This window comes from Populus alba, chromosome 17 (genome assembly GCF_005239225.2).
Source record: "Populus alba chromosome 17, ASM523922v2, whole genome shotgun sequence".
Classification (NCBI taxonomy): Eukaryota; Viridiplantae; Streptophyta; class Magnoliopsida; order Malpighiales; family Salicaceae; genus Populus; species Populus alba.
In genome coordinates, this window is record NC_133300.1 from 21,046,809 (window position 1) to 21,069,493 (window position 22,685).

At 31.3% G+C, this 22,685-nt stretch overlaps 2 protein-coding genes across 2 annotated transcripts; both read left to right on the forward strand.

Moving 5' to 3' along the window:
- Window positions 1–574: 574 nt before the first annotated feature.
- LOC118037093 (uncharacterized) lies at window positions 575–6,086 on the forward strand. The gene is made up of 9 exons (XM_035042976.2): window positions 575–1,127; window positions 1,864–1,958; window positions 2,343–2,422; window positions 3,071–3,112; window positions 3,205–3,332; window positions 3,689–3,869; window positions 4,053–4,231; window positions 5,189–5,395; window positions 5,480–6,086. The coding sequence occupies exons 1-9, from the start codon at window positions 685–687 to the stop codon at window positions 5,769–5,771; spliced, it is 1,647 nt and encodes a 548-aa protein (XP_034898867.1). The 5' UTR covers window positions 575–684; the 3' UTR covers window positions 5,772–6,086.
- Window positions 6,087–14,656: 8,570 nt separating this feature from the next.
- On the forward strand, window positions 14,657–16,643 carry LOC118037092 (probable WRKY transcription factor 27). The gene is given in 5 exon segments (XM_035042975.2): window positions 14,657–15,267; window positions 15,270–15,304; window positions 15,306–15,502; window positions 15,623–15,736; window positions 15,840–16,643. Coding segments are annotated over 5 exon segments (1,239 nt in total). The 5' UTR covers window positions 14,657–14,888; the 3' UTR covers window positions 16,354–16,643.
- The last annotated feature ends 6,042 nt before the right edge of the window (window positions 16,644–22,685 follow it).

Sequence of the window (22,685 nt, forward strand, 5' to 3'; positions counted from 1 at the left end):
AGCATTGTAATTTTTTAATTTTTTTTATGAGATTATCTTGATCTCACAACCTAAAAGTGAGCTTGAAATGCTAATTTAGGATGATTTGAGATGAGTTTTTATCTTTATTTTTTAAAATTAAATTAGTTAAAAATTGAGTTTCTTCTTATTATTTTTTTAAAAATGTTTTTTTCCTTCAAATCATATCACTTTTTGTATAAAATTTACTGAGTAGTTTTTTATTATATAATTAAATAAAACTAAATTATTAGATTAGTCGGACTATGACATGAATAACAAATTTCTTTTACCTTTTTTTTTTAAAAAAAAATACTTAACCATTGTCTAAATATTTTTTGGTATGTTAAAAAAAATTAGAATGGTGTACAACGTAACACGGTGAAATATATATTCAATGTAAAATGTTTCACTGGAACATATTTCTGGCAAAAACAAATACCCAATGATCAAAGAAAAGGTTAAGTTTGACCTTTTAACTAAAATATTAGTAATTATATGTTAACTTCTTAAAGAGACTAAAGTTTATTTTAACTAAAATCTAAAAAAAGTTGGATAAATTCATTTTTTTTTCCTTACTATAAAAAAAAAAAAAACATTTTTTTGAGATTCCCAATGTAGTCTAAAAAACCTCGAAAGACAAAATCCTCAGCCACCCAACAAACCACTTTTGCATTTCTTTCCACCATGCCTTCACCACCAGAACCACCACAGCACCGCCACAACCACCACCACCTCTCTCACTTCCTCAACTCAACCACCAAAACCCTCTTTTCTCTTCTCTCTCCTCCCAACATCCTACCTTTAGCACCACCCCAACCCAAAATTTGCATATCTTTCCACCTCCCCAACACCCCCCTCCCACTCACTCAATCAACTCTCTCTCTCTTTGAGTCAACTCAGCCTGACTCATTATCCCCTTCAAAATCATCATCAGCCTCTGTCAAGGACATATCTTCTGCCGAGTCTAATTCTGGGTTTCCATCAGCAGTCAGGATTGGAAGGCTCAATCCTAATGGAAATGGTGGCGGGCCTGCTTTTGTGGGGCAGGTCTTTAGCATGTGTGATCTTTCAGGGACTGGTCTCATGGCTGTTTCTACTCATTTTGATGTTCCCTTCATTTCCAAAAGGTCTCTCCTTTCTTCTCATTTCACACTGTTTTTGGACTGCTATCTCCTTTTTAGCTTAGCTGATTGAAATTTTTTTAACTTGGTTTGCATTTTTTTTATCTTGGATTGGATAATTTGGATGAATTTGAACATGGGCACTTGAGAAGTTTCAGGCTTGAGTTGTTATAGTAATTTACCAAGCCGAGGAGTATAGTACTTGCATTAAAATTAGGTAGAATTGGACCTGGGTGGTGTAAATGATGAATTTTTCGATATGTTTATGGTCTAGTAGAACTCTGTCCATGCTAGCTTAGGTTTGAATAGCTGGTCCGAAGCCTGGATAAAGGAGGAGGGTTGTTGTCGGTTGACTGCCATTGAAAAAACGTGATATTTCTATGGTATGGATCCTTTTGATATGAATGGTGCAAGAGGATTTGTATAGCTGATGCCTAACTACTTTGGGATTGAGGTTTGGTTGTTATTTTTTATAGTCTGGTAGTTTTCAGAAACATGGTTATTGAGAAACCAAATTGGATGTTGGATTCGGGGTTTTTAATGAAACGACCAAATTTTAGCTTGGTTTGTCAATGTTTTTTGTTAGTAAATTGTAGAATGATAAATTGTTGATCGGATGATATGTGTGTTTGGTGTTAGCTTGGTGCTGGCTTTCGCACTTTCTTTCTTGAAATAAGGTCAGTTTTGCAAGATTCGGTTTGTGCTTCTATACTATATTTGATTGCTATTCTTTGCTTTTCAGGACACCTGAGTGGCTTAAGAAGATATTTGCAACGGTTACCAAGAGCGAGAGGAATGGTCCTGTGTTCCGTTTCTTCATGGATTTAGGCGATGCTGGTATGGTTGAAATTTGCTTTATAACCTCATATAACTTTTGGTGGTTTGGGAAGATTAAAAAATTTATTGCTGATTTTTGGGAACAACTTTTTTTCCTATGTGGAATTTAATAGAAATAAAAATCCAAGAATTCACCGTAACTATAGATTTTAATCCTTGTCAGAGCCATTAGTGCTTATATGAGCATAAGCTGCATGCAGTAATAAGGGCTTGTTTAATTGAATTCACAAAAAGTCTTCTTGCATTGTGATTCAAGATACTTTTATGCGTGTTATTGTCCTTCCTTCTGTTTCGTGGTCTTTTTTAAATACTATCATTCAGTATGCTGATATTATTTTTGCCAGCGATAAGTAATTTGCATGCTGAATTGCTCTGTATTTCTAGTTGCATATGTTAAACGGCTGAATATTCCAAGTGGTGTGGTGGGTGCTTGTCGTCTTGACTTAGCATATGAACACTTCAAGGTATGCTACTCACTTAGTTAGATGGATAGTCTTTATGTTTTATTAGGTATTTAGCAAGTTGTAATATCACATTTGAAACAGTTTATATCTTTCCTTTCTTTTTTTATTCCTCTATAGATTCATGCAGTAATTCACACTATAGATTCATGCAGTAATTCACACTATAGATTCATGCAGTAATTCACACTATAGATTCATGCATGTTTTATTTTTAAAGTTTATCTTAGTCCACAATTTCTTCACTTGCTCTGAGGTGTTTCGTGATGTTATTACTTGCTATCCTTTTGCTGCAAAATTATTAACTTGTGATGCTCTGATTCTATAAGCTTTTAAGTGTTACAGAAGTATATGGGTGCTGTTCAAGTGTAGATAGTCTAGCAACAGGTTAACTTGTGATGCTCTGCTTCTATAACATTTTAGTACTGCCTTTCATACACAGCCAATCCAAATAGCTAGGATGTGGTTTCTACTGATTTATTTATTTCTTTCCAAAAGGTTTTATGCAATTATTAGTTTTGTATTGTAAAACTTGCGCACACTTATTTTGCTACACAAATCCAAATTCCTCGATCCTATTCATATCTATAATTTCATCTCATTGTCTGGACTAATGCTATAACATATTTTATTTTGCTTTGTATTATGCAGGAGAAACCTCACTTGTTTCAGTTTGTTCCAAATGAGAAACAGGTACCATATTATCAGATCACGTGGTATTCACAAATTAGTAGCTGTTGTGATATATTCATAATCCTGTTTTTATCTGATGTATGCTCGTACAGGTCAAGGCAGCCAACCAACTTCTGAAGTCCATTCCACGTGGTGATGGGAGCAGGAGGGTTGATGGAGTTCCTGTTTTCAGTGCTCAAAACTTAGATATTGCAATAGCTACTACAGACGGGATTAAGTGGTGTGTATTGATTTGTACAATCAAAGAATTATATATTGAAATCATGTATTACCTGAATTTGTTGGATCTTCTCTCCAGATGGAGATTGCATGGATGTGAATGTTGTGGTTAGTTTAATCTTTTTCATCTTTTATTTTGGGATGTCAAGCTTTATTAGTTGCCTCCTCTGCATGTATCTGCAGTTCTTGTTTGTCTTAATGTTCAATATAAAACAATAGGAGAATCATAATCACAGGATGCTTATCTTAGTTTTTCACAAATGACTGTCTTATCATTGCATTATCATTTGTGTAAACTCGCTGTTTATTTTTCATACATCTGAAGGGATATTCAGGCTTTCACTTTCTGTTAATCAGGTATACTCCATACTTCTTTGATAAAAACATGCTGGATAACATTCTTGAGGAGTCTGTTGATCAGCATTTTCATGCTTTAATCCAAACCCGGCACATGCAACGCCGACGTGATGTGATTGATGATAATGTTGCCGCAGAAGTGATTGAAGAAATGGGGGACAGCCTATTGGAGCCACCAGAGGTATTAACTTTAGTCAAGCATATGTGATGCTCTGTCTGGTCATAAAGCCAGTGAAACAACAGATTCATTCGGAGAATTGAAAAATATCTGCTTTATGTGTGATTTGGGTTTCACATATGTGAGTATATGTTTTTTTTTTTTTTTCCTTTTCCTTTTTCTTTTGACAGTTGTTTTGGTTGATAGGTTCAGGAAGTGCTAGATGAGATGGGGCATCCTGCAATACCTTTGAGTGTCATTTCGAAGGCTGCAGAAATTCAGCTTCTTTATGCTGTTGACAAAGTTCTTCTTGGTAATAGGTGGTTGAGAAAAGCCACTGGCATTCAGCCAAAATTTCCATACTTGGTTGATTCATTTGAAAGAAGGTATTCCCATACTTTTTTTCCTTGTCTCATATGTGTTCTGCTTGCAGTGTTATCATATCTTCATTTCCAACTCCTTGAACCCAAATATTTTCACGACAAATGAATTTGATGAGAATGGATTTATTATTAACCTTTGTGCCCCGGCCCTTGATCAGAAAAATTTGCCTGCCCTATGACCCACAACCTATCAATTACACCTTGCTCAACAGAATTGTAAATTTGCAATGCCTGTATATGAAGCTGATTACGTAACCTTGGTATTTCTTCTGTTGTGTTCCTTTGTGTGCACATGTGGATTCTTGCAGATCTCCATGATTCTGCTTTCTGACAGGCTTGATCTTAGGATCAAATATCATGTAGAAGTAGATTTTGGCTTTTGGGCACATGTGAACGGGAACTTTTAAACTTTCACCATCTTTTAACTGGCATGATTTCTTGTGTACTGAAGATGAAATGTTCATTATGTCTAGTGGATAAAACTTATTCGTGAGTGTGGAGATCAGTATGATTGATTTTAAAAGTGCAGTGGCAAATAATAGCCCAGCAAATCTCTTGACCTGACTTTGTTCCCAGTGTTCAGAATAAATTTATGTTGAGTCTAGTGGAATTTACTCTTTGAACATTGAAAAGTTTCTGAATGCGGATGCAATTCTTGAAGTTAAACAACACACTGAAAGAAGAAAGAAAGAAATGAGTCATTGAAATCATGTCCTTTATATGAAATGGGACAGACTAGTCTTTGTTTATTGCGTGCTCTGAAGGAAGGTGTAAGGTGAACAGACATGCTGTTGGTTTATGTGATCCAAAGTTTGGGAATTAATAATTACCTTTTTTTATCTGCTCTCTTTTATTCTCTGAAACTGAATTGGGGGTTCTTTTCTTGATTTGCTTTTCTGTGGAAATCCCAATGCTGAATTCTAATATAGCCATCACAACCTCATGTTCACTTTGCTGCAGGAGTGCGTCTTCTTTACGAAGAGCATTAGAATCAACCAGCTGTCTTGCCAACAGTAAAATAGATGATAGCACTTCCGAACATAAATTGAAAGACAATGTGCAAACAGATCATGAACAGAGAAAAGATCTGCGGTTGCCATTTGGAGATTGGTTTAGTCATCCATGGTTTAAAAAACAAAGCAAATCGGAACGGGAATCAGACACAAGGTGCCACATATGATGATCCATGCGATGCTAACATATGCATTATTTATGGTCCTCTCACACCTGTCACGTTCTCCTCTTTTGCAGAAAGGAAGGCTTATCAAAGGATTGCTTAAAACGGAAGTCAGAGTCTAATCCTTTTCTTCCGACGGTTACGATGGTTGGTGTCTCAACTGGAGATGCAGGACAATTGAGCAAATCTAGTTTGAAGAAGACTATGGAGGATCTGACAAAAGAGCTGGAGCAAACAGATGAGGCAAATGACAGTTTTATTAGCAATAGTAGTAGTGAGTTCAAAGTCAACGATAGGGATCCACTATTTGTTGCAAATGTGGGCGATTACTATTCAGGCATGGCAAAGACAGGCATCTCTCGATGAGTCCGTGGAGAAAACAACTGAAGAGCCACCCAAAGCAAAAAAAAAGGGTTCTTTGGCATGAGTTTTTTTTTTTTTTTTTTAACCAAAGTGAAAGATGTAAATTGTAAAGTTGATAGTGCACTGTTTAACAGGTCATATGTCGGCTAGCTTCTTACAGAGTCTGTTATTACTGGTGCATCTTGTATTGAAGTCCTAATGTTGTAAAAAGTTAATTGTGTAATTTGATACAGAATCTGACAGTTGAGCTGATTTTGTCACGTGGCTTGAATTTTGAGACATCAATTACTTATAGAACTGAGGTTTCTACGTCATCAATGGATTGTTGAGTTTCCCTTATTCCGTCATGTAATCTTGGTGTTAGTCAGAATTAGCAATGGATGAAAACGAAGTGATTGTCAGCCTCAGCCAAGTGTTTTGTCTGGCTTCAAGTTTGTGTCATTTGTGTTGGAAGCTGTAGAAGTTGAAGTGGCTGCAATGAGTTGAGAGAACAGGATTTCTGAGAAAGGTTCAAGCAAGATCTGAATTATTCGATCCATAGCAATCTTGCATTTGGCGAGCACATGGGATTGGACAAAGCTTATCTCATTTGTGATTTGTGACCATGAGATAAGCTTATCCCAGGCTTATCAACTTGAGAATAAACACAAGTTGATTAAATGAACCATAACAAGCATTATCACGAAGATCTTTTACTTGTTATTCATCTGTGATTTGTGACCACCAGAAAGCTTCCATTCCATTTCTGGTAACAAGATTCATAATGGCATATGACGAGGAGCAGACAGAGACCAAGCCTAAGAATGCTGCTCACTACTTAAGAATGGAAAGTGAGGGGAATTATTGGATTTGATTGAACAAAACAAGCAAAAAAAGTGGTGGTAGGGGCTGGAAGTTGCTTATGGATCGATGTCTTTGCCTTTGGGACAACAATGCTATCTCTTCACATATCACTATCGAAACAACCAGACCCATGAACACTGCTTTCACAAGCTTGCCAAACCCACCAGAGAAGACTCGTAAAAAAACATGTAATGCATTTCTTGCACGATCCCACAACGACAGTAGCTATCATTTCATTAAATCCTATCTTATCTTCCAGGCTCCATAAAGACATAAAATTTATGTCTAAATATCTCATCTAACTGAAGAAGACAAGTAGGGAGGGTTATTGGTCGGAAGAGTATGATCTTGTCTAGCGATGACATCATGTTGGCAAGCAAACTAAGATGTAGCAACTTTCCAAGTCAATTTGGACGGTTTGATGAGGGCGCCCTCAATTCAAATTGATGTACTTTCAGACAAGTTTGAAGTGAGTTAGTTTCCACAATTAAATGATGTATACATGCTTGGTGAGTGCACATAAGTGTATGGGATGACACTAATCTATATTTTTTGAGTACCACAATCGCCTCCAAATGTTTTCAAAAAGGTGAAATTTCATCCTTATATTTCTAATTCTTCCAATTAGACACTTCTAAAAGGTTTATTTATGTTCTTTGGTCCTATATCTTTTACTTTTGTTTTTGTTTTTAAAAGATACCCTACATTACCTCCATTCTTTTCCCTCTAGCTCATCATAAATACATTTATAGTTATTAAATTTAATATGAATTAATTTAACACAAAACTCAAATCATATATTGGACAAGTTGACCAAGGTTAATTATTTTTTTAAAAAAAATTAAAATAAAACTAGATTCTAACTTAACTAATCAAGTCTGATTTTTTTAATAATTAACTTGGATTGGAGGATGGATCGATCAAATTCCAAGTAGAATGGATTTAATATCAAAATATCTATATATTTAGCAAGAGAGAGAAGGTTTATTTTATACATACATACATATATATAAAAATCTTTTTTTTTTCTAGTAAACAAAAACCAACGAAGCAAAAGAAAAGACATCAAAGAAACTATCAATCAAAGATCCTCATTCCCTTACTCAAGAATTTTGGACCTCACCTCCTTAACAAAAGTGCATGGAATTGTTTGCATCATAGGAGGTAGTGGTGGTCCCAAAATTACATGTATGATTTGTGAACCTCAGCCTCCTTTAAAAGTACCCAACTTTGCTAACCCCTTTAATGTTTTGGCATCATCAACAAAAAAAATTCTATGCTAACTATTCTACTAAACAGTCTACTATCACTTTTTCTCACTATCATAGTTGTAAATTATAATATTCTAGTCATTTAAAAAAATAAAAATAAAAATAAAAAGTTTTTTTTGGAGCTAAATTAATATATTTAACCTGAAAAAACATCTGAATCACAAATTAAGAAGATTAACTAAAAAAAATCAAAAGATATTTTGATAAATCAACCAGGTCAATCCAAGTTTTTTATAAGGTTGAATTACATTAATTACTTATAAATCCTTTGATAATAAATTTTTTCTTCTGGTTTCAAATTTAGTAGTGTTCACATTTTGGTAGGCAAAAGTTTCTGCTTGGCTTCTCAAATTGTTTTTCCTCCCCCTTGAAAAAAAGGAGAGAGAGTATCTATAAGCATATATTCTCCATTCTCTTTTCCTTCTAGTGATATTCTCTTGTTTCTTATTCTTTTTCGAATAACAATGTTTTTTTTTTACCATAAGTTGTTTTATAATCATTTGCTTTCTTTATTATTATTTATTTCTTTAATGTTATTTGGTGTTCACATTTAAAAGGAAGCCAGGAAAAATGGATTTTTATAAATATATCAATTTGAGAAAATATTATAATATATGCTTATTCATTAACTTTTAAGGTTTAAACCTCGGACAAGTTATAGAAAGAAGAATTCTCTTGAATTTTTTAATCTTGACATGGATAATATGCCTTCGATATACCGAAGAGGGGATTTAATACTTCTACATAAAGTTTGAAAATATTCTTGATTGTAAGAAAACATATGATTAAAATAATTTGATAGTTATAAAAACCTATTATTAACATAATGATAAGTTATGCTTGGAGGTTAAAATAGCTATAAGGAATTAATGCATCATTAAGATTATTTAAAAAAAAAGAATTAATATTTCTTGATGTGTAAGGGATCCAATTTACATGTGAAAAAAAGAAAAAAAAAAAAAACATACTGACCTATATATCTCAACGAAGTTTACATAAACAAATCATTATGAAATTCCAAGAGATAGATATGTTCATTTTTTTAAAAAATTTACAGGTTTTATTTTTTTTTTAATTAATGTGGGTGTCCGAGCTAGCTTGCGCGCACCTTGACTAATCTTATGAGCCACGAAGTTAATGACCATATAAACCTCTAGTGACCCTAAAGTTTGTGAAACTTGAATTAATGACTTTTAAGGAGCAAATCTAGTACCTGATCAATTAAGTTACATCCCTCAGAGTTACAGGTTTTATTTTTTACCAACATTTATGGGATTTATTTTATTTTTAACACACTAAATTGATATGGAAAACATGTTCATGATCTAAGACTTTTTTTTAACTAATTTCAATTAACGTATAAATTGGTTTAATAATACATTAATTATAGGGATTATTACAAAAAAAAAAAAAAAAAAACCTTCTACATTTTGATTCCTATTTTGTTTTTGTTTTTCTAAGGTTTAAGAAATTATGATTTTTCTTATAAAATTTATACACACACTAGCAATTAATATTATAAAAAAATAACAGAGAATACCTAATTATTTATAGTTTTGTCGTTATACTCATTTTAATAACTAAATAGCCTCCCAAATATCGATATTGTCATCCATAATTTATAATTACAATAATACTAACTATAATTTCATTAGCACAAATTCTTTTTAGGCATTTTATAAAATAACTTCTGGGCATCATTGGTGTTTTTTTCCCTACAGTATTTGGAAATAAAGGAACCAAAGGATTCATTTCATTTATGTATAGTGAAATTACTCTCAGTTTTATCATTTATGTCCTCCAAATGGCTTTATAAGACTCATTTCCACAGCAAGCCATATAAAATAGAATCCCATCGACTTTTTCACCATTTCATTTTCAATTTTTACCATTTCAAAAATAAAATCTACAGAAGTATGAGACAGATCAGCAAAAGATGAACATGTATTCTCTTCCATGAATACCCTTGTGTTCTAGCCAGTAGCCACACCATGTATCCCATTTGACTTTTTGTTCATCCACATACGGGGACCCTTTGTTTTCTTCTCCCCGTCCATGAAAAAAAAAAAAAAAACTTTCAGAATAGATTTCAAGAAATTCCAAAGAAATCCGATCATGCAAAATCAATTCTAAGCACCTTGAAAGGAAGTAATTTGCCCCCGGCGGCCAACCAAGTCGAGGTGGGGTTTCACCGGCGAGCTTCTTGCCATTCAAGTCTAATGCAATTTCCTATACTGTCGGTATCTCTCCACTTGAACTACTGTTCACTTGCTGCTCCAGATTCTTGAGGCTTTCAGGGCAGTACGAAGAGATTAAATATATATATATATATAAAAAACAAAGATCTGGCTTTAGATTTGATGTTTTGTGTAAATATAACGTGTCAAGACAGAGATTAAAGAGAGAAATCATATTTTTGAAAGAAAGAAAGAAACGAGATTTATAAGAAGATTTTACAAATTTACATTTATTATATATACGATGATAAAAATATTTTTATATCTAATTTAACTTGTTCAATTAACAATGGAGAAAAACTATGATTTTTTTAAATTTTAGATGAATAAAAAAGCAAATCAAAGTATATAAGGTTTTTTATATATACAATTATCCCTACCTTTTATCTTCAAATAAATGAAAAATAATATGAGTTACTAGATGAAAGAGAAAAATTAAAGTTACGTGGCCCATGGTCATTGGCATCTATATTTTCCAAGGAAAAAAAAAATTTCGTGCCCCCCTCCGTTGCAACCTAACTTAAATGGGTGTTTATATCTCGTGGTTAAACCTATTTTTTAAAAGTGTTTTATACCTTAAAAAATATTAAATTAATACAATTTTATATATTTTTAAATAGTTTTAAAATATTATTTTTTTTAAATATAATAAAAAAATATCATTTTAATACATTTCTAATTAAGAATTAGCCTAATTAATGATCATTGATGATTTTATTGAAACATAATATCATTTTTCCTTTTTTTACTATGTTAATGGAGAATGAGTTCTAAATAGTTTTTTTTAATGTTTAATTTAATTTAATTTAATTATTTGATATTTTAATTTATTAAATAATAATATAAACAATAAAAACTTGAAACTTTTGAGTTAAGTTGATCTTTTAATATTATATAAAAACTTTAATAATTAAATAATTATGAATTTAAATATCAAAATAATTTTAATAAAAATATATTAAAAATTAATATAAATTATATTTTTAAAATCTCATTATTCATCTAAGAAAATTCCATGAATAAAAAAAAAATTTCAACTTCAATCAAAACTTAACCTTAAAAAAAAAAAAAAAAAAAAAGCAAAACCATGTAAAATGCTGACCAATTTACTCTAACCCTACCTCACAAAATCACCCACCGTTAAAAAAGCAAAGATTCCCACGTAAGGAAAGCATCAATCAATAAAAATAACAACGAACCTAATCATATATTTTTTAACGGCTCAAGATTCTTCACCAAAAGACAGGTATATAAGATAGGTCACATGAGAACATTTCTTTTTCCACACAAGTGTGGATTGCATGTCTCTTTGGTGGAGGATATGGAGCCCATACAATCAAGATGATCTCCATCCACGTAAATGTTGATCTTGCGGTCAATATTGTTTCATCATTACAATCGTGGGATCCAGTATCTACCAATGTCCAGGATTGATTTTTGAAAAGAGAGACCACGCTTGTTTAGTGGGACATGTGGACCCAATACCTCTAGTGACGATGGGTTGGACGAAGGATCCTGTGAAATTATGGTTTCAGATATATATTTTTTTAAATATATTAAAATAATATTTTATTTTTATATTTTTTTATCAGCATATCTAAATAAAAAAATTAAAAAAAATATTAATTTAAAACTTTAAAACAAATTTCAAGAATTTTGAAAAAATATCCTATCATACCCTCCGAAACAATATCTTAATCCATCAAATTATTAACCGGGTACTCAAACTAACCTAATTTTTAACTTTTTTTAAAAAAATTATCTCCTTAAATTTTTTATAACACCCCGTAAAATTTAAATCGTAGTAAAGAATTTTTTTTATTTAATCAATAATTTTATTTTTTTATCTATCATACTTTAAAATTAATATTATATGTTATTTAAAAATATATAATTATATCATTAAATATATTAGTGATTTATACTAAGTAGTAAATTACTATTAATTAGTATGGTTGTATATATTTATCATTTAATATATCTTTCATGTTTAAAAATAATATATCTAGTGTTTAATTATATACTTATTATTTGTTAAATAATTTTATATCATATATTTTAAATGAAAATATATCAATGACCTAACTTACATCATGTAATACTTGGTACTTCTAAAGGAAACTAATATACTATGATATGTTCTCAATTATTCATTATCATTATCATAAGCATCATCATCAGTATTATATATTCATGATTATAAATTAAAACTTAATTATAAAGTAAATCTATAAATTAACTTAGATTAATTTTTACAAGGATTGCAATATAATTTTTTTATTATTATTATTATTCAAAACTAAAGGGAAATAGATTTTATTATTTATTTAGCAGAATTTATTTAATATGTGAAGATTAGATAATTAAGTTTGTTTTATAGGATTTGTGATAATTATATATATTAAAAAAAAAGGCAAAGTGTTGTTTGGGTAATGGGTTAGACAAACCCTTCACGACACCAACATTTGATTTGAGTGATTTGAGTTGATTTTTTTATTTTGATCAAATCAAATAAAAAAAGATAACCCAACCGAGTTGGGTGATGTTATGTACCTTTTTATTTGTTGGTGGGATCAAATTGCTACAATTAAGTAGCTATATGGTAACATTGTGATAATTAAAATAAGAGAGAGCTAAAACCAATTAGTGTTTGACTTTGCACTTAGACTCATTAAACTATGTATTAAAATAGTAAAATGGTCATTTTATCATTCTCAAATAAAATTATTTAACTAGTTATTGGGGAAAAAATGATCTTTTTCATCGATCCAATTATCTTTAACATATTGATCAAGGATAAATTAGTCCTTTTACATTATGGGTGCATAGTGAAATGACTTAAGGAGTCTTTAAGAAGTATGGTATTGGTTATAGTTTATAGTATTTTTCACTCGAAAATGCAATAATTTTTTTTTTAAAAAATTATTTTTGATATCAGCATATCAAAACGATCTGAAAACATATAAAAAAAAATTTAAGCAAAAAAAAAATTAAAATTTTTGAAAATGCGGTTTCAACCGCATTCCTAAACACTGTCTTAAATACTCTTAGAAGCAAAAAAATAAATTTCAAAAATAGGGTTTATGGGCTTTTTGGTCATTGAATACTTCAAATGCATATAAAAATAATTACATTGCCATTAAAAGGAAAAAAAAAAAAAACTAAATTCCAGAGGCTATTTTCATCTTGGAATTTTAGTTCTAATTATTGCGATAAGGGGAAAATTAAGACCTTTAACAAATATAAATATAATTAAAAAATAAAAAGTTGGTGCATGCCACGTACAGGTCACTGAGTGCAAGGTGCTTGTGCTTTTGAGGAAGCGTGTGTGGTATCTTCTGGCAATTAATGTTGCCTTATGCAACAACGTTGAAAGCAACGTGCCGTTCAAACTTGCAACCTGGTTCATGAGATCGAATTAAACAAACCCATTAAGAGAGAAAATTAAAAAAAAAAACTAAACTCTAAAAAACAGCAAAAAAAAAAAAAACATGAGTTCATTAGTCAAACTCACGATTTGGATCACGAGACTAATATAAACAAATCCTTTGAAACATAAATTTTTTTAAAAAAATCTTTTAAAAAAAAGCAAGATGCTAAAAGAAAAAAAAAAAACAATGTTCAAGTGATAGTACTTTGTGAAAAAATCTAACAATGAATTTCTTTTCTCAATTAATTAATTGATGTTAATTTGGCTCGTAAAATCTCCTTGAAACATCTTAAATAAAGTTGTGAAAGCTCTAGTTACCTTCTAGATTAGGCTAGTGCATGAAAATTAATTCTAGCTATTTATGGAAGGAAAGGCTCAACCTATATGCAAAAATTGACTAAAAAAGTAATTTGAGTGGTAACTATATCTACAAACCTTCCTATTAACCTAAAAAGAAAATGCTAAATATAGGAATTATCAATATGCATCTCGTTATTTTTTCCTTTCCTTTTACTTTTTCTCAATTTATTTTTGTATATGCATGAGACTAAATATGAATAATCTACAACAAAACTCAATAAAAAAACTTAAATTAATAAATAAATAAACTCTCCTATTTTCATATGTTTTGACAAGCTTCTAGAAAAGTGCATTTTTTATAATAAAAAAAAGCATCGGTTTTTTTTAAAAAAATTTATTATATTTTTGATATATTTATATCAAAATCATCATTTTCGTTGACGTGAAAAACAATTTCTAACCACATAGATTTTTATTTTTTGTCTCTCACCATCCTAATAATAGAGTTGGGTGTCCACACCTCATCCTAAAATCTAAATGATTCTTAGGGCATGTCTACTTTATTCTAGCTGCTAGGTGGCTATATAGCCCCCACTCTCATCGGAGATGGATTGTGCCCTAGTTGATAGACATGACATGCCATTGAAAACCCAATACCTTCCACTTTATCCAATCAGAATTCAAGTACTCACCAGCATAGTCTCGAGCAAGTGGGCAATTCTATAAGCATAGGAACCCACCTCCTCCTCTTCCATTGCCATCTTGCTTAGCTCTGCCTGCCCCCCCTCCCTCCCTCGCCTTTTGACATTTTCTCAAAGTCAAAGAAAAAGCAAAAACTCCAACACCCACCTCTCTTTGTATAAATAATAATTAACATTTACCAAGTCAAGTGCTCCACCATCATCATTTCCTCTCTCTCCCTCGCAATCCCAAAAGTCAGCGCAGTCCTTTATGCCTTGCATTCGCTCTTTTATTGCCATTGGAATCAGCGAAAACACACGGGAGGTGGGTGAGCATTTCTAGGTAGATTGAGTCTTCAATGGCAGAGGGGCAGGACTGGGATTTGTATGCAATAGTGAGGAGTTGCACCTCTGCTTCTACACACAGAAACGGTAGCAGCAACACCAGTGAGAATCTTGAGAACCCTTTTGAGTGCTTGGCTTCTTTGACTTTTGATGATGATGATGATCAAGAATTTAACCCTTTTTCTTTCCCAAATCTCGCTGTTCAGCCTACAAACAACGATGGTTTGCAGGAATTGCAAGATTCGTACAAGCCCTTTTTGCCTAGCTACACCGCCAGTGGACTTCAAGGTAATAACGATACTATTCCTAGCTCCTCCTCCATCTCTGATTTTGGGGTCATTTTTAGCGGCCAAAATCCACCACAACTTGCACATCAGCAGCAGCAGCAGAATCATGACCACAACCACCACCACCACCACCACCACCATCACCAACAACAACAATCTCCACCACCACCATCCACAAGTGTTTCCATCAGCCCCAGGTTCAACAATAGCCAACAGCAACCACAGCATATTCTACAGCAACAACAAAATCAAAGGAGACAATTGCACCAGCTAGTGACTAGCACTTCTTCTATGTTTCCTTTAAGAACTGCACAATCTCAGACCCCAAGATCAAGAAAGAAGTAAGTAGATTAATTGATTAATTCTTCATTTCTTGTTAAATGCTTAACTAATACTCGTAAATGAAAAAGCCTTACAGAATATTTATGCTTAGATTTTCCAACTTTTTTCTTGTTTGACAGAAAAAGTAACCAGAAGAAGCTAGTATTGCATGTAACAGCAGAGAATCTCTCTAATGATGTGTGGGCTTGGAGAAAATATGGTCAAAAACCCATCAAAGGCTCTCCATATCCAAGGTTAAAACTTTATTCCAATTCTCATTTTTTCCTTCTTTTCTTTAAAAATATCTTGATTCTTCTCACTAAACATGGCTAAAATTCGATTCTTTTTCTTGTACAGGAACTACTACAGATGCAGCAGCTCAAAAGGGTGTGCAGCAAGAAAGCAAGTGGAGAGGAGCAACACAGATCCAAACATGTTTATTGTTAGCTACACAGGCGATCACACACACCCACGTCCGACTCACCGGAACTCACTTGCCGGTAGTACAAGAAACAAGGTTCAACAAGCAGTTCAAAAGCCTGAAGAAAAAGAATCCGAGCAACCCAATATTTCAGCAGACAAGGGCTTGTGTTCTTCTCCACTTTCAGCTACTAGTTTGTCTCCAAGAACCCCACTTTCCGCTCCCATTGACCATGCTGAGACAGCAGGAAATGATCAAGAAACCAAAATAGAGAATTTGGAAGGTGGGCATGGATTGATGGGAAGTGATGATGATTGTGATAATGACATTAATGATGATTGTGATGATGATCTTTTGATCCCAAATATGGCCTTGAATGAAGATTTCATTAAGGGGTTTCAAGAGCTTGTCGGTGCTAGCGAAGGCGGTGGTGGTGGTTCGAGTAAATAGTCCAGCTTTTGGAGATAATCTTTCCTCTTCTAGCTCTGCCACCACAGCTGCCAGAGTCACTGGCGGCGGCGGCTGCTAATGTAGTTGCTGGAAGTTTTTTTTAAAAAGAAATTGGTGTTGTACGAAAAAGGGTAGAAATTGGATTTGATGGAAACTTTTTTTCCCCACCAAGATTGAAGTAGAAGGAGGTAGAAAGAATCTTTTCCCTCTTCAACTATTGTTGCTTTTTGTCTTTCTAACTTTTTTTTTTTTTTGATAATATTTAAATGAACGTATTTATTTCTGTCTCAGCTACTGCTTCAAGAGGAAAAAAAATAAAATCTTATTATACTTTTTTATTTTAAATTTATAAAAATTTATTCTAAAACAGTACTTATAAAAATAAATCATTTTATGTTTTTACTTTTTCAACTAAATATATTTCTATTTCTTTGTATTTATTTACATGTTTTTATCTTTAACTAAATATATTTCTATCTCTTTGTATTCATTCATTATTCTAACCACATCCAACTTAAAAATACAAGTTGATTACAATATTTTGATATATTTAAATTAATGTATTTACAAAATATTAAATATATATCATGATAGTTAAATGTGTGAAATTGAGAAGTATCATAATAACCATTGTAAGTGATTTAATTATCAAATCATAGACCAATTTTTAAATCATAGTGGACCAAAATTTTCTTCCCATTTTCTTTAAAGTCATTAATATATACTTTCTATTTTGGAAGTTCTTAACAGGATGATCATAGAAAAAAATGTGGATAGCCAAGGAATCTGACAAAAGTCTTGGATTGATAAAGTTTACAATAAACTAGAAATTAACCTTCGATCAGTGAATGAATGTTAATATTATATTTAGAGCTTAATTCCAAAAATGTAAAATAATTTATATATGATGATGTCTATAAAAGCAAGGCTTCGACGACTTTTTTCAAGGATTAATGATGCACCATCGAGGAGGATTTTATTTATTTATTCCAAAAATAACATTCATTTGAAAGGTGAATAAATGGTAAGAGCACCTCTAAATGTGAATTCTATTCTTACTTATCCTATAATTTAAATAATTTATATGATAATATTTAGTTATTATCTCAGGATATAAAAGAAAAAAACAATAAAAATTAAAGTAACATATTATATGAGATGCATTGTAAACATGTTTATGGCCCAGGTAGAGATAGAATCAAAATTAAAATAAAAAATTACAAAGAAGTCCAAACTCATCGGATATGAAGCCTGACAAAAACAACGATAACTTAAGATATGACTGTTAATCGGGTTCATATTTGATAAGATGATTTTATTGGTTGAGTTTATGTAAGGATTAGCTATGCCAATAATTGGATTGTTAGATCACCTAAAATCATGTCAAAAAATTACTATATTTTATTTTAATTACTTTTCTTGTTGATGGATCGATGCATTTTATGCTAAAATCCACTTACTCAAAAGGCCCATTGGTAGAGGGGCTAAGAGAAGGATGATCCATTATTAAAGCTCAATAAAAATCAAAACTCGTGAAGAGAGGGTTTGATAAGATACCAAACTCAATTTCATTGAGCTTAACCACACATTAGATCCAAGTACATGTGGGTTTACAAAGATGTCAAACCCATTTGTTTTTGGGCTCAGCTATGTGCCAAACCTAATCGCTTGTGATTCTGACAAGATGCTAGACTCCACTCTTTTGAGCTTAGCTACGGGTTCAGCTTAGATGTCTTTGGATCTAAAAGGATGTATTACTCTACATCTTTGGATCTAGGATCGCTTTAGATACAAACATACCATATGGGAATGTAGGAGCATCATCCCCTAACAAATTAGCTATTTGAAAAGTCCTCTAAAAACTAGTGAGATGTCAATCAATATCAATGTCAATTATAAGGGTTGTCTCAGTGACACTAATGTTATGTACAAGATGACGTAGGACAGCTTTTTATATGCATGTAATATTTTCATCAACATTAATACCATGTAAGAAGACACTTACATCAACATTAATGTTGATGTAAAGAACTTGCTCCTCACTTTGATGTAAAAAAAAGGGAAAAGACTTTCAACCCCTCGAATAACACAAAGAAAGTTTAAGGTACAAAGATTATAAATACTCTCCGAACGACCTAGGTAAATGGTTCACAATCTTGACTCTTTCATAACATATTCTCATCATTTATCATATAGAAACTAAGAAAAAATATTTTTATTTTTAGAATTGAATGCTCATTTACTACAACTCCTTATTATAAAGTTATTGACTTAATTATCAAAAGGTCCTAAATCCTATGAAAAAAGATTGTTTTGCAAGAAATCAAGCCTCTGTCACCAACCCAAGCCTTTGGTTTTGGAGAATAAGATATTGATATGAAGGTGTGATCATCCATTATCCAACCACTCAAAAACCCAAGTTCCCTAGCATACTAGATTCTGGAGCATCATCAATTGATGTCATATGTGGGAATGTCATCCATGTGTGAATACCTAAGTCCCTTCCTCAAGGGTTTATTATGATGCTACTATCCCACATTGGCTAGAAAATGAGGGTCTCAGTCCTTTAAAGCACAAAAGACACCACTTTCTCTAAGAGGTGTTTTTTTTAAAAAAAAAAGACAAAACCCACTATATAGTTCAGTAGGACAATATTTTTTAGAGGGCCTACCATCACTAGTTAATTTTGAATTTTAATTATTTATTTTTTACTTAACTTGTGTTTCTTGTTAAGGTCAGTTTTAGGTTCAATTTAAACATTTTATGGTATTGTTTTAAACATTATATTATTATTCAAACTTATTTTATTATAAATATTAGAGATTTTTCTATCTCTCTATGGTATTTAGGGTCTTAATTTCAGGGCTTAAGAGCCCTAACTTTTATTCTCTATATTCGTTGTGTTATCATATCTTTTCGTAAATTTTATTTTGAAAACATAGAAATTTACTTCAAAACTATTTCAAAAATAAATTTATTTTATATCTTTTTCTTATTAATTAAATATATTTTTATCTTTTTCATTTTTATTTTTTTATCCCGAGGTATTAAGAAACACAATCCCTCCTATATCATGTTAGATGGACGGTGAAACCATAAAAAATGAAAATTCACCCTAACAGAAAATGATGTCCTTGTTAATTATTTCTCGCTTTTTGATTAATAATAATAATTACATTAGAGATAGTAATGATACTTATTCTGTACCAATAAAACAAGATAATTATTATTTTTTGTGACCATCCATTTTAAAAGAGAAAAGAATTAACTGCTTACCAATCGAGAAAAGATGGTGATTGTCCATATGAAGCTCCCTTCCACTCTAAAATTACGGGAAATTTAGCTTTTATGATCATGCAATTATTTTAGCTTAGTGGAATATACTGTTCAATCAAACAATAATAAACAAGTATCCTATGTGCTGCTTGATGCAAATTGAATGAGCCGTCATGAGATTCAATAATTTGCTTAGATCTTGATTAATTGATGAAGATGTCAAGTTTTCACATGTTAGAACTTACTCGCAAATCTAAACTTGTTAACAAGTTACAACTTTAATAAATAAAAAAATAATCTTAATTTTTATAATTATAAAATTCAGATAAGTTCATGATCCAATTAAAAACCTAAATTATTAGCTGGATGAGTTAATTAGAGTCAATTCAAAATGATATTATTTCAAGATTTATTTTAAAATTGAAATAATATCATTTTAATTATTTTTAAATTAAATTAAATTAAATTTTACTCGAATTTTGATTGAGTCGATCGGGTTGCAGTTTGATTTATTGGGTCACCTGACCCTGATTATATCAATTATCATTTGATTCGACGTGTAATATAACCTAGATTAATTTTGAGGCCAACAAGTTATTCAATTGATACTTTAACATTTCATAACACTGAAACACATTTATAAAGTTTTTAATCCTAACAAATAAAAACTAATAAAACACTCAAGATTTATTTTAAAATTAAAATAATATTATTTTTTATTTTTTTAAATTAAATTAAATTTTACTTGAATTTTGATTGAGTCGATCGGATTGCAGTTTGATCTATTAGGTTACCCGACTCTAATTATATCAATTATTATTCGATTCGACATATAATTTAACCTGGATTAGTTTTGAACCAAAAAATTATTCAATTCATCTTTTAATATTTTATAAGACTGAAACGCATTTATAAGTTTTTAATCTTAACATATAATTAAAAACTAATAAAACACACACAAATCTCGAAATTAAAAATCTTTTGTTGTTTATAATTATGTAAATTCGAATAAAGCAAAACAGAACCTTTTGTCAAGTTGGTGCATGCAAGTTGTTAGTGCCAGCCTTCCATGGATGTAACAAAGACCACAGAAACCGTGACAGAACTCAGATTTTCAGCACCCTTTATCACAAGACAAGCACACGATCCCTTTTCGTGCCTGTTCACACATTCTCTCTGATGAGGTTCAAGACCAAATCATTTTAATTTATAATCCTGGACAACATGAGAATAGGTCAAACACGTCTTCTTCTTGATTTATTTATTTTGCAAGATATTTACTCGCTGAAGGAGAAATAAATCTAATTAAGAATCTAAGTTTTTGGTAGCTATATAATAATTATTAAATGGGCAACCTCGCTAGCTATAACATCATCCATGGGGTGGTTCAAGATTCTCATGATGATAAATAATGATGCAAGTTGTTCTTCCTAGCATGTATCAAGTGGGATGTTTTATTAGGCAAAATGGGATTTAAAATTACGGTCTTTTTTGTATAATTTTTTATATATATAGAAATGAGGAGATCGGTGTCATGCTCCAAGCAGAAAAGATCAAGTCTTTCACATTTATACACATCTTGATTGCATTTATATTCAATTCAAATTAAGTTTAAAGTGATTCTATAAATAAAACTAATTAAACATAGATGTATGTTATGCTTAACAACAAAATTTTAATTAACGACATTGAAAATTAAGGTTCTTTTATATATATATATATACACTTCCTTTTGAAAAAATGTAATTAATTTCAATGATTAAGAGCTATTCTGCATCATCATGCATCTTCTTGAGTTAATTAACGACACTGAACATTTGACAATGAATAATTAAACTCAACCCGAAATTCAACAAATTACGCAATCCAATAGTTCTGTACAAATCTCACATGATCTTTGAATAATATTGCACTCATTTTAGATAAAAAGTAATCCAAGATGAAAAAAATATATCAAGAATTTATTTACGTACATAGTAGGATTATTAACACTATAGTCTAAATTGATGTCACGCATGAAAGTTTTTAATTATTTGGTTTCTTGATTATTTATCTAATTTTACCATGTCATTATCAAACTAGCGCAACCAAAGAAACTCTTACCCATGGAGAGAATCATGTGTGATCACTTGTTGCATGCACATGATTTGCTCGAAGAAAATCTAAACACAAGACTTGGTCAAAGAGGATTTTTTGCATCGAGTCTTTTTTTTTTTTTTTTGAGTTTAGCATGGAAATTTGAGGCCAACAACTTTAATCTTCTTCTTATTTTAAAATTGTTCTACCTAATTCTTTTTTAATTAAACACAGATATATATATATATATATAGACTTATTAATTCTCATGTCTTTTTAGCACACGAAGTTCAATTCAAAGAAAGACTTGGTGGGTTTATAAATATTTTGTGAATAATGTTAATTATAATGAAAGATGTTTGAAAAGTAATTATTTGCTTAATATAACAATGCAACTCTCTCTTTTTATCTTTAATTTACTTTCAATTTTCTTATGCAGCTACAATAAGACAAAAAGGGTTTATATATTTAAATAAATATTTAAATTATTAAAAACCTTAAAAAGCAAGTGCATTTATTGTATCAAATAGAGTGTCCCTTTATATTTGATTGTCTCTACAAAGAACAACATGGCCCTCATTTTCTCATCCCTCTTACTTTTAGCCCAATATAAAGCCATCTTTCTCCTATTACATCCTTCAATTTTCAAGACCCATATTTTTACTCCTTTGACCCCTGTGGTATTGACACAAAATTGCAAATTACCATCGTCTCCCGTCTGTAATTTGTGTTTGGTGTTATAAATCATCACTCACCTAGACTGCATAGATGAAATCAAAAGGTTTTGTTGGGCCAGAATCTTACTAACGGGCCACTCTTGATAAATAGCCCAAACAATTTCCCTCACAGGCCAACATGGGCTCATAATCCTCAGTACATGGACCCTTCAGCCCGATCTCAACGCAAATCTTTCTCCCATTACATCTTAACCGTTCAGCTCCAGGACCCACAAATAATCCTCTAATAAACGGTCAAGACTC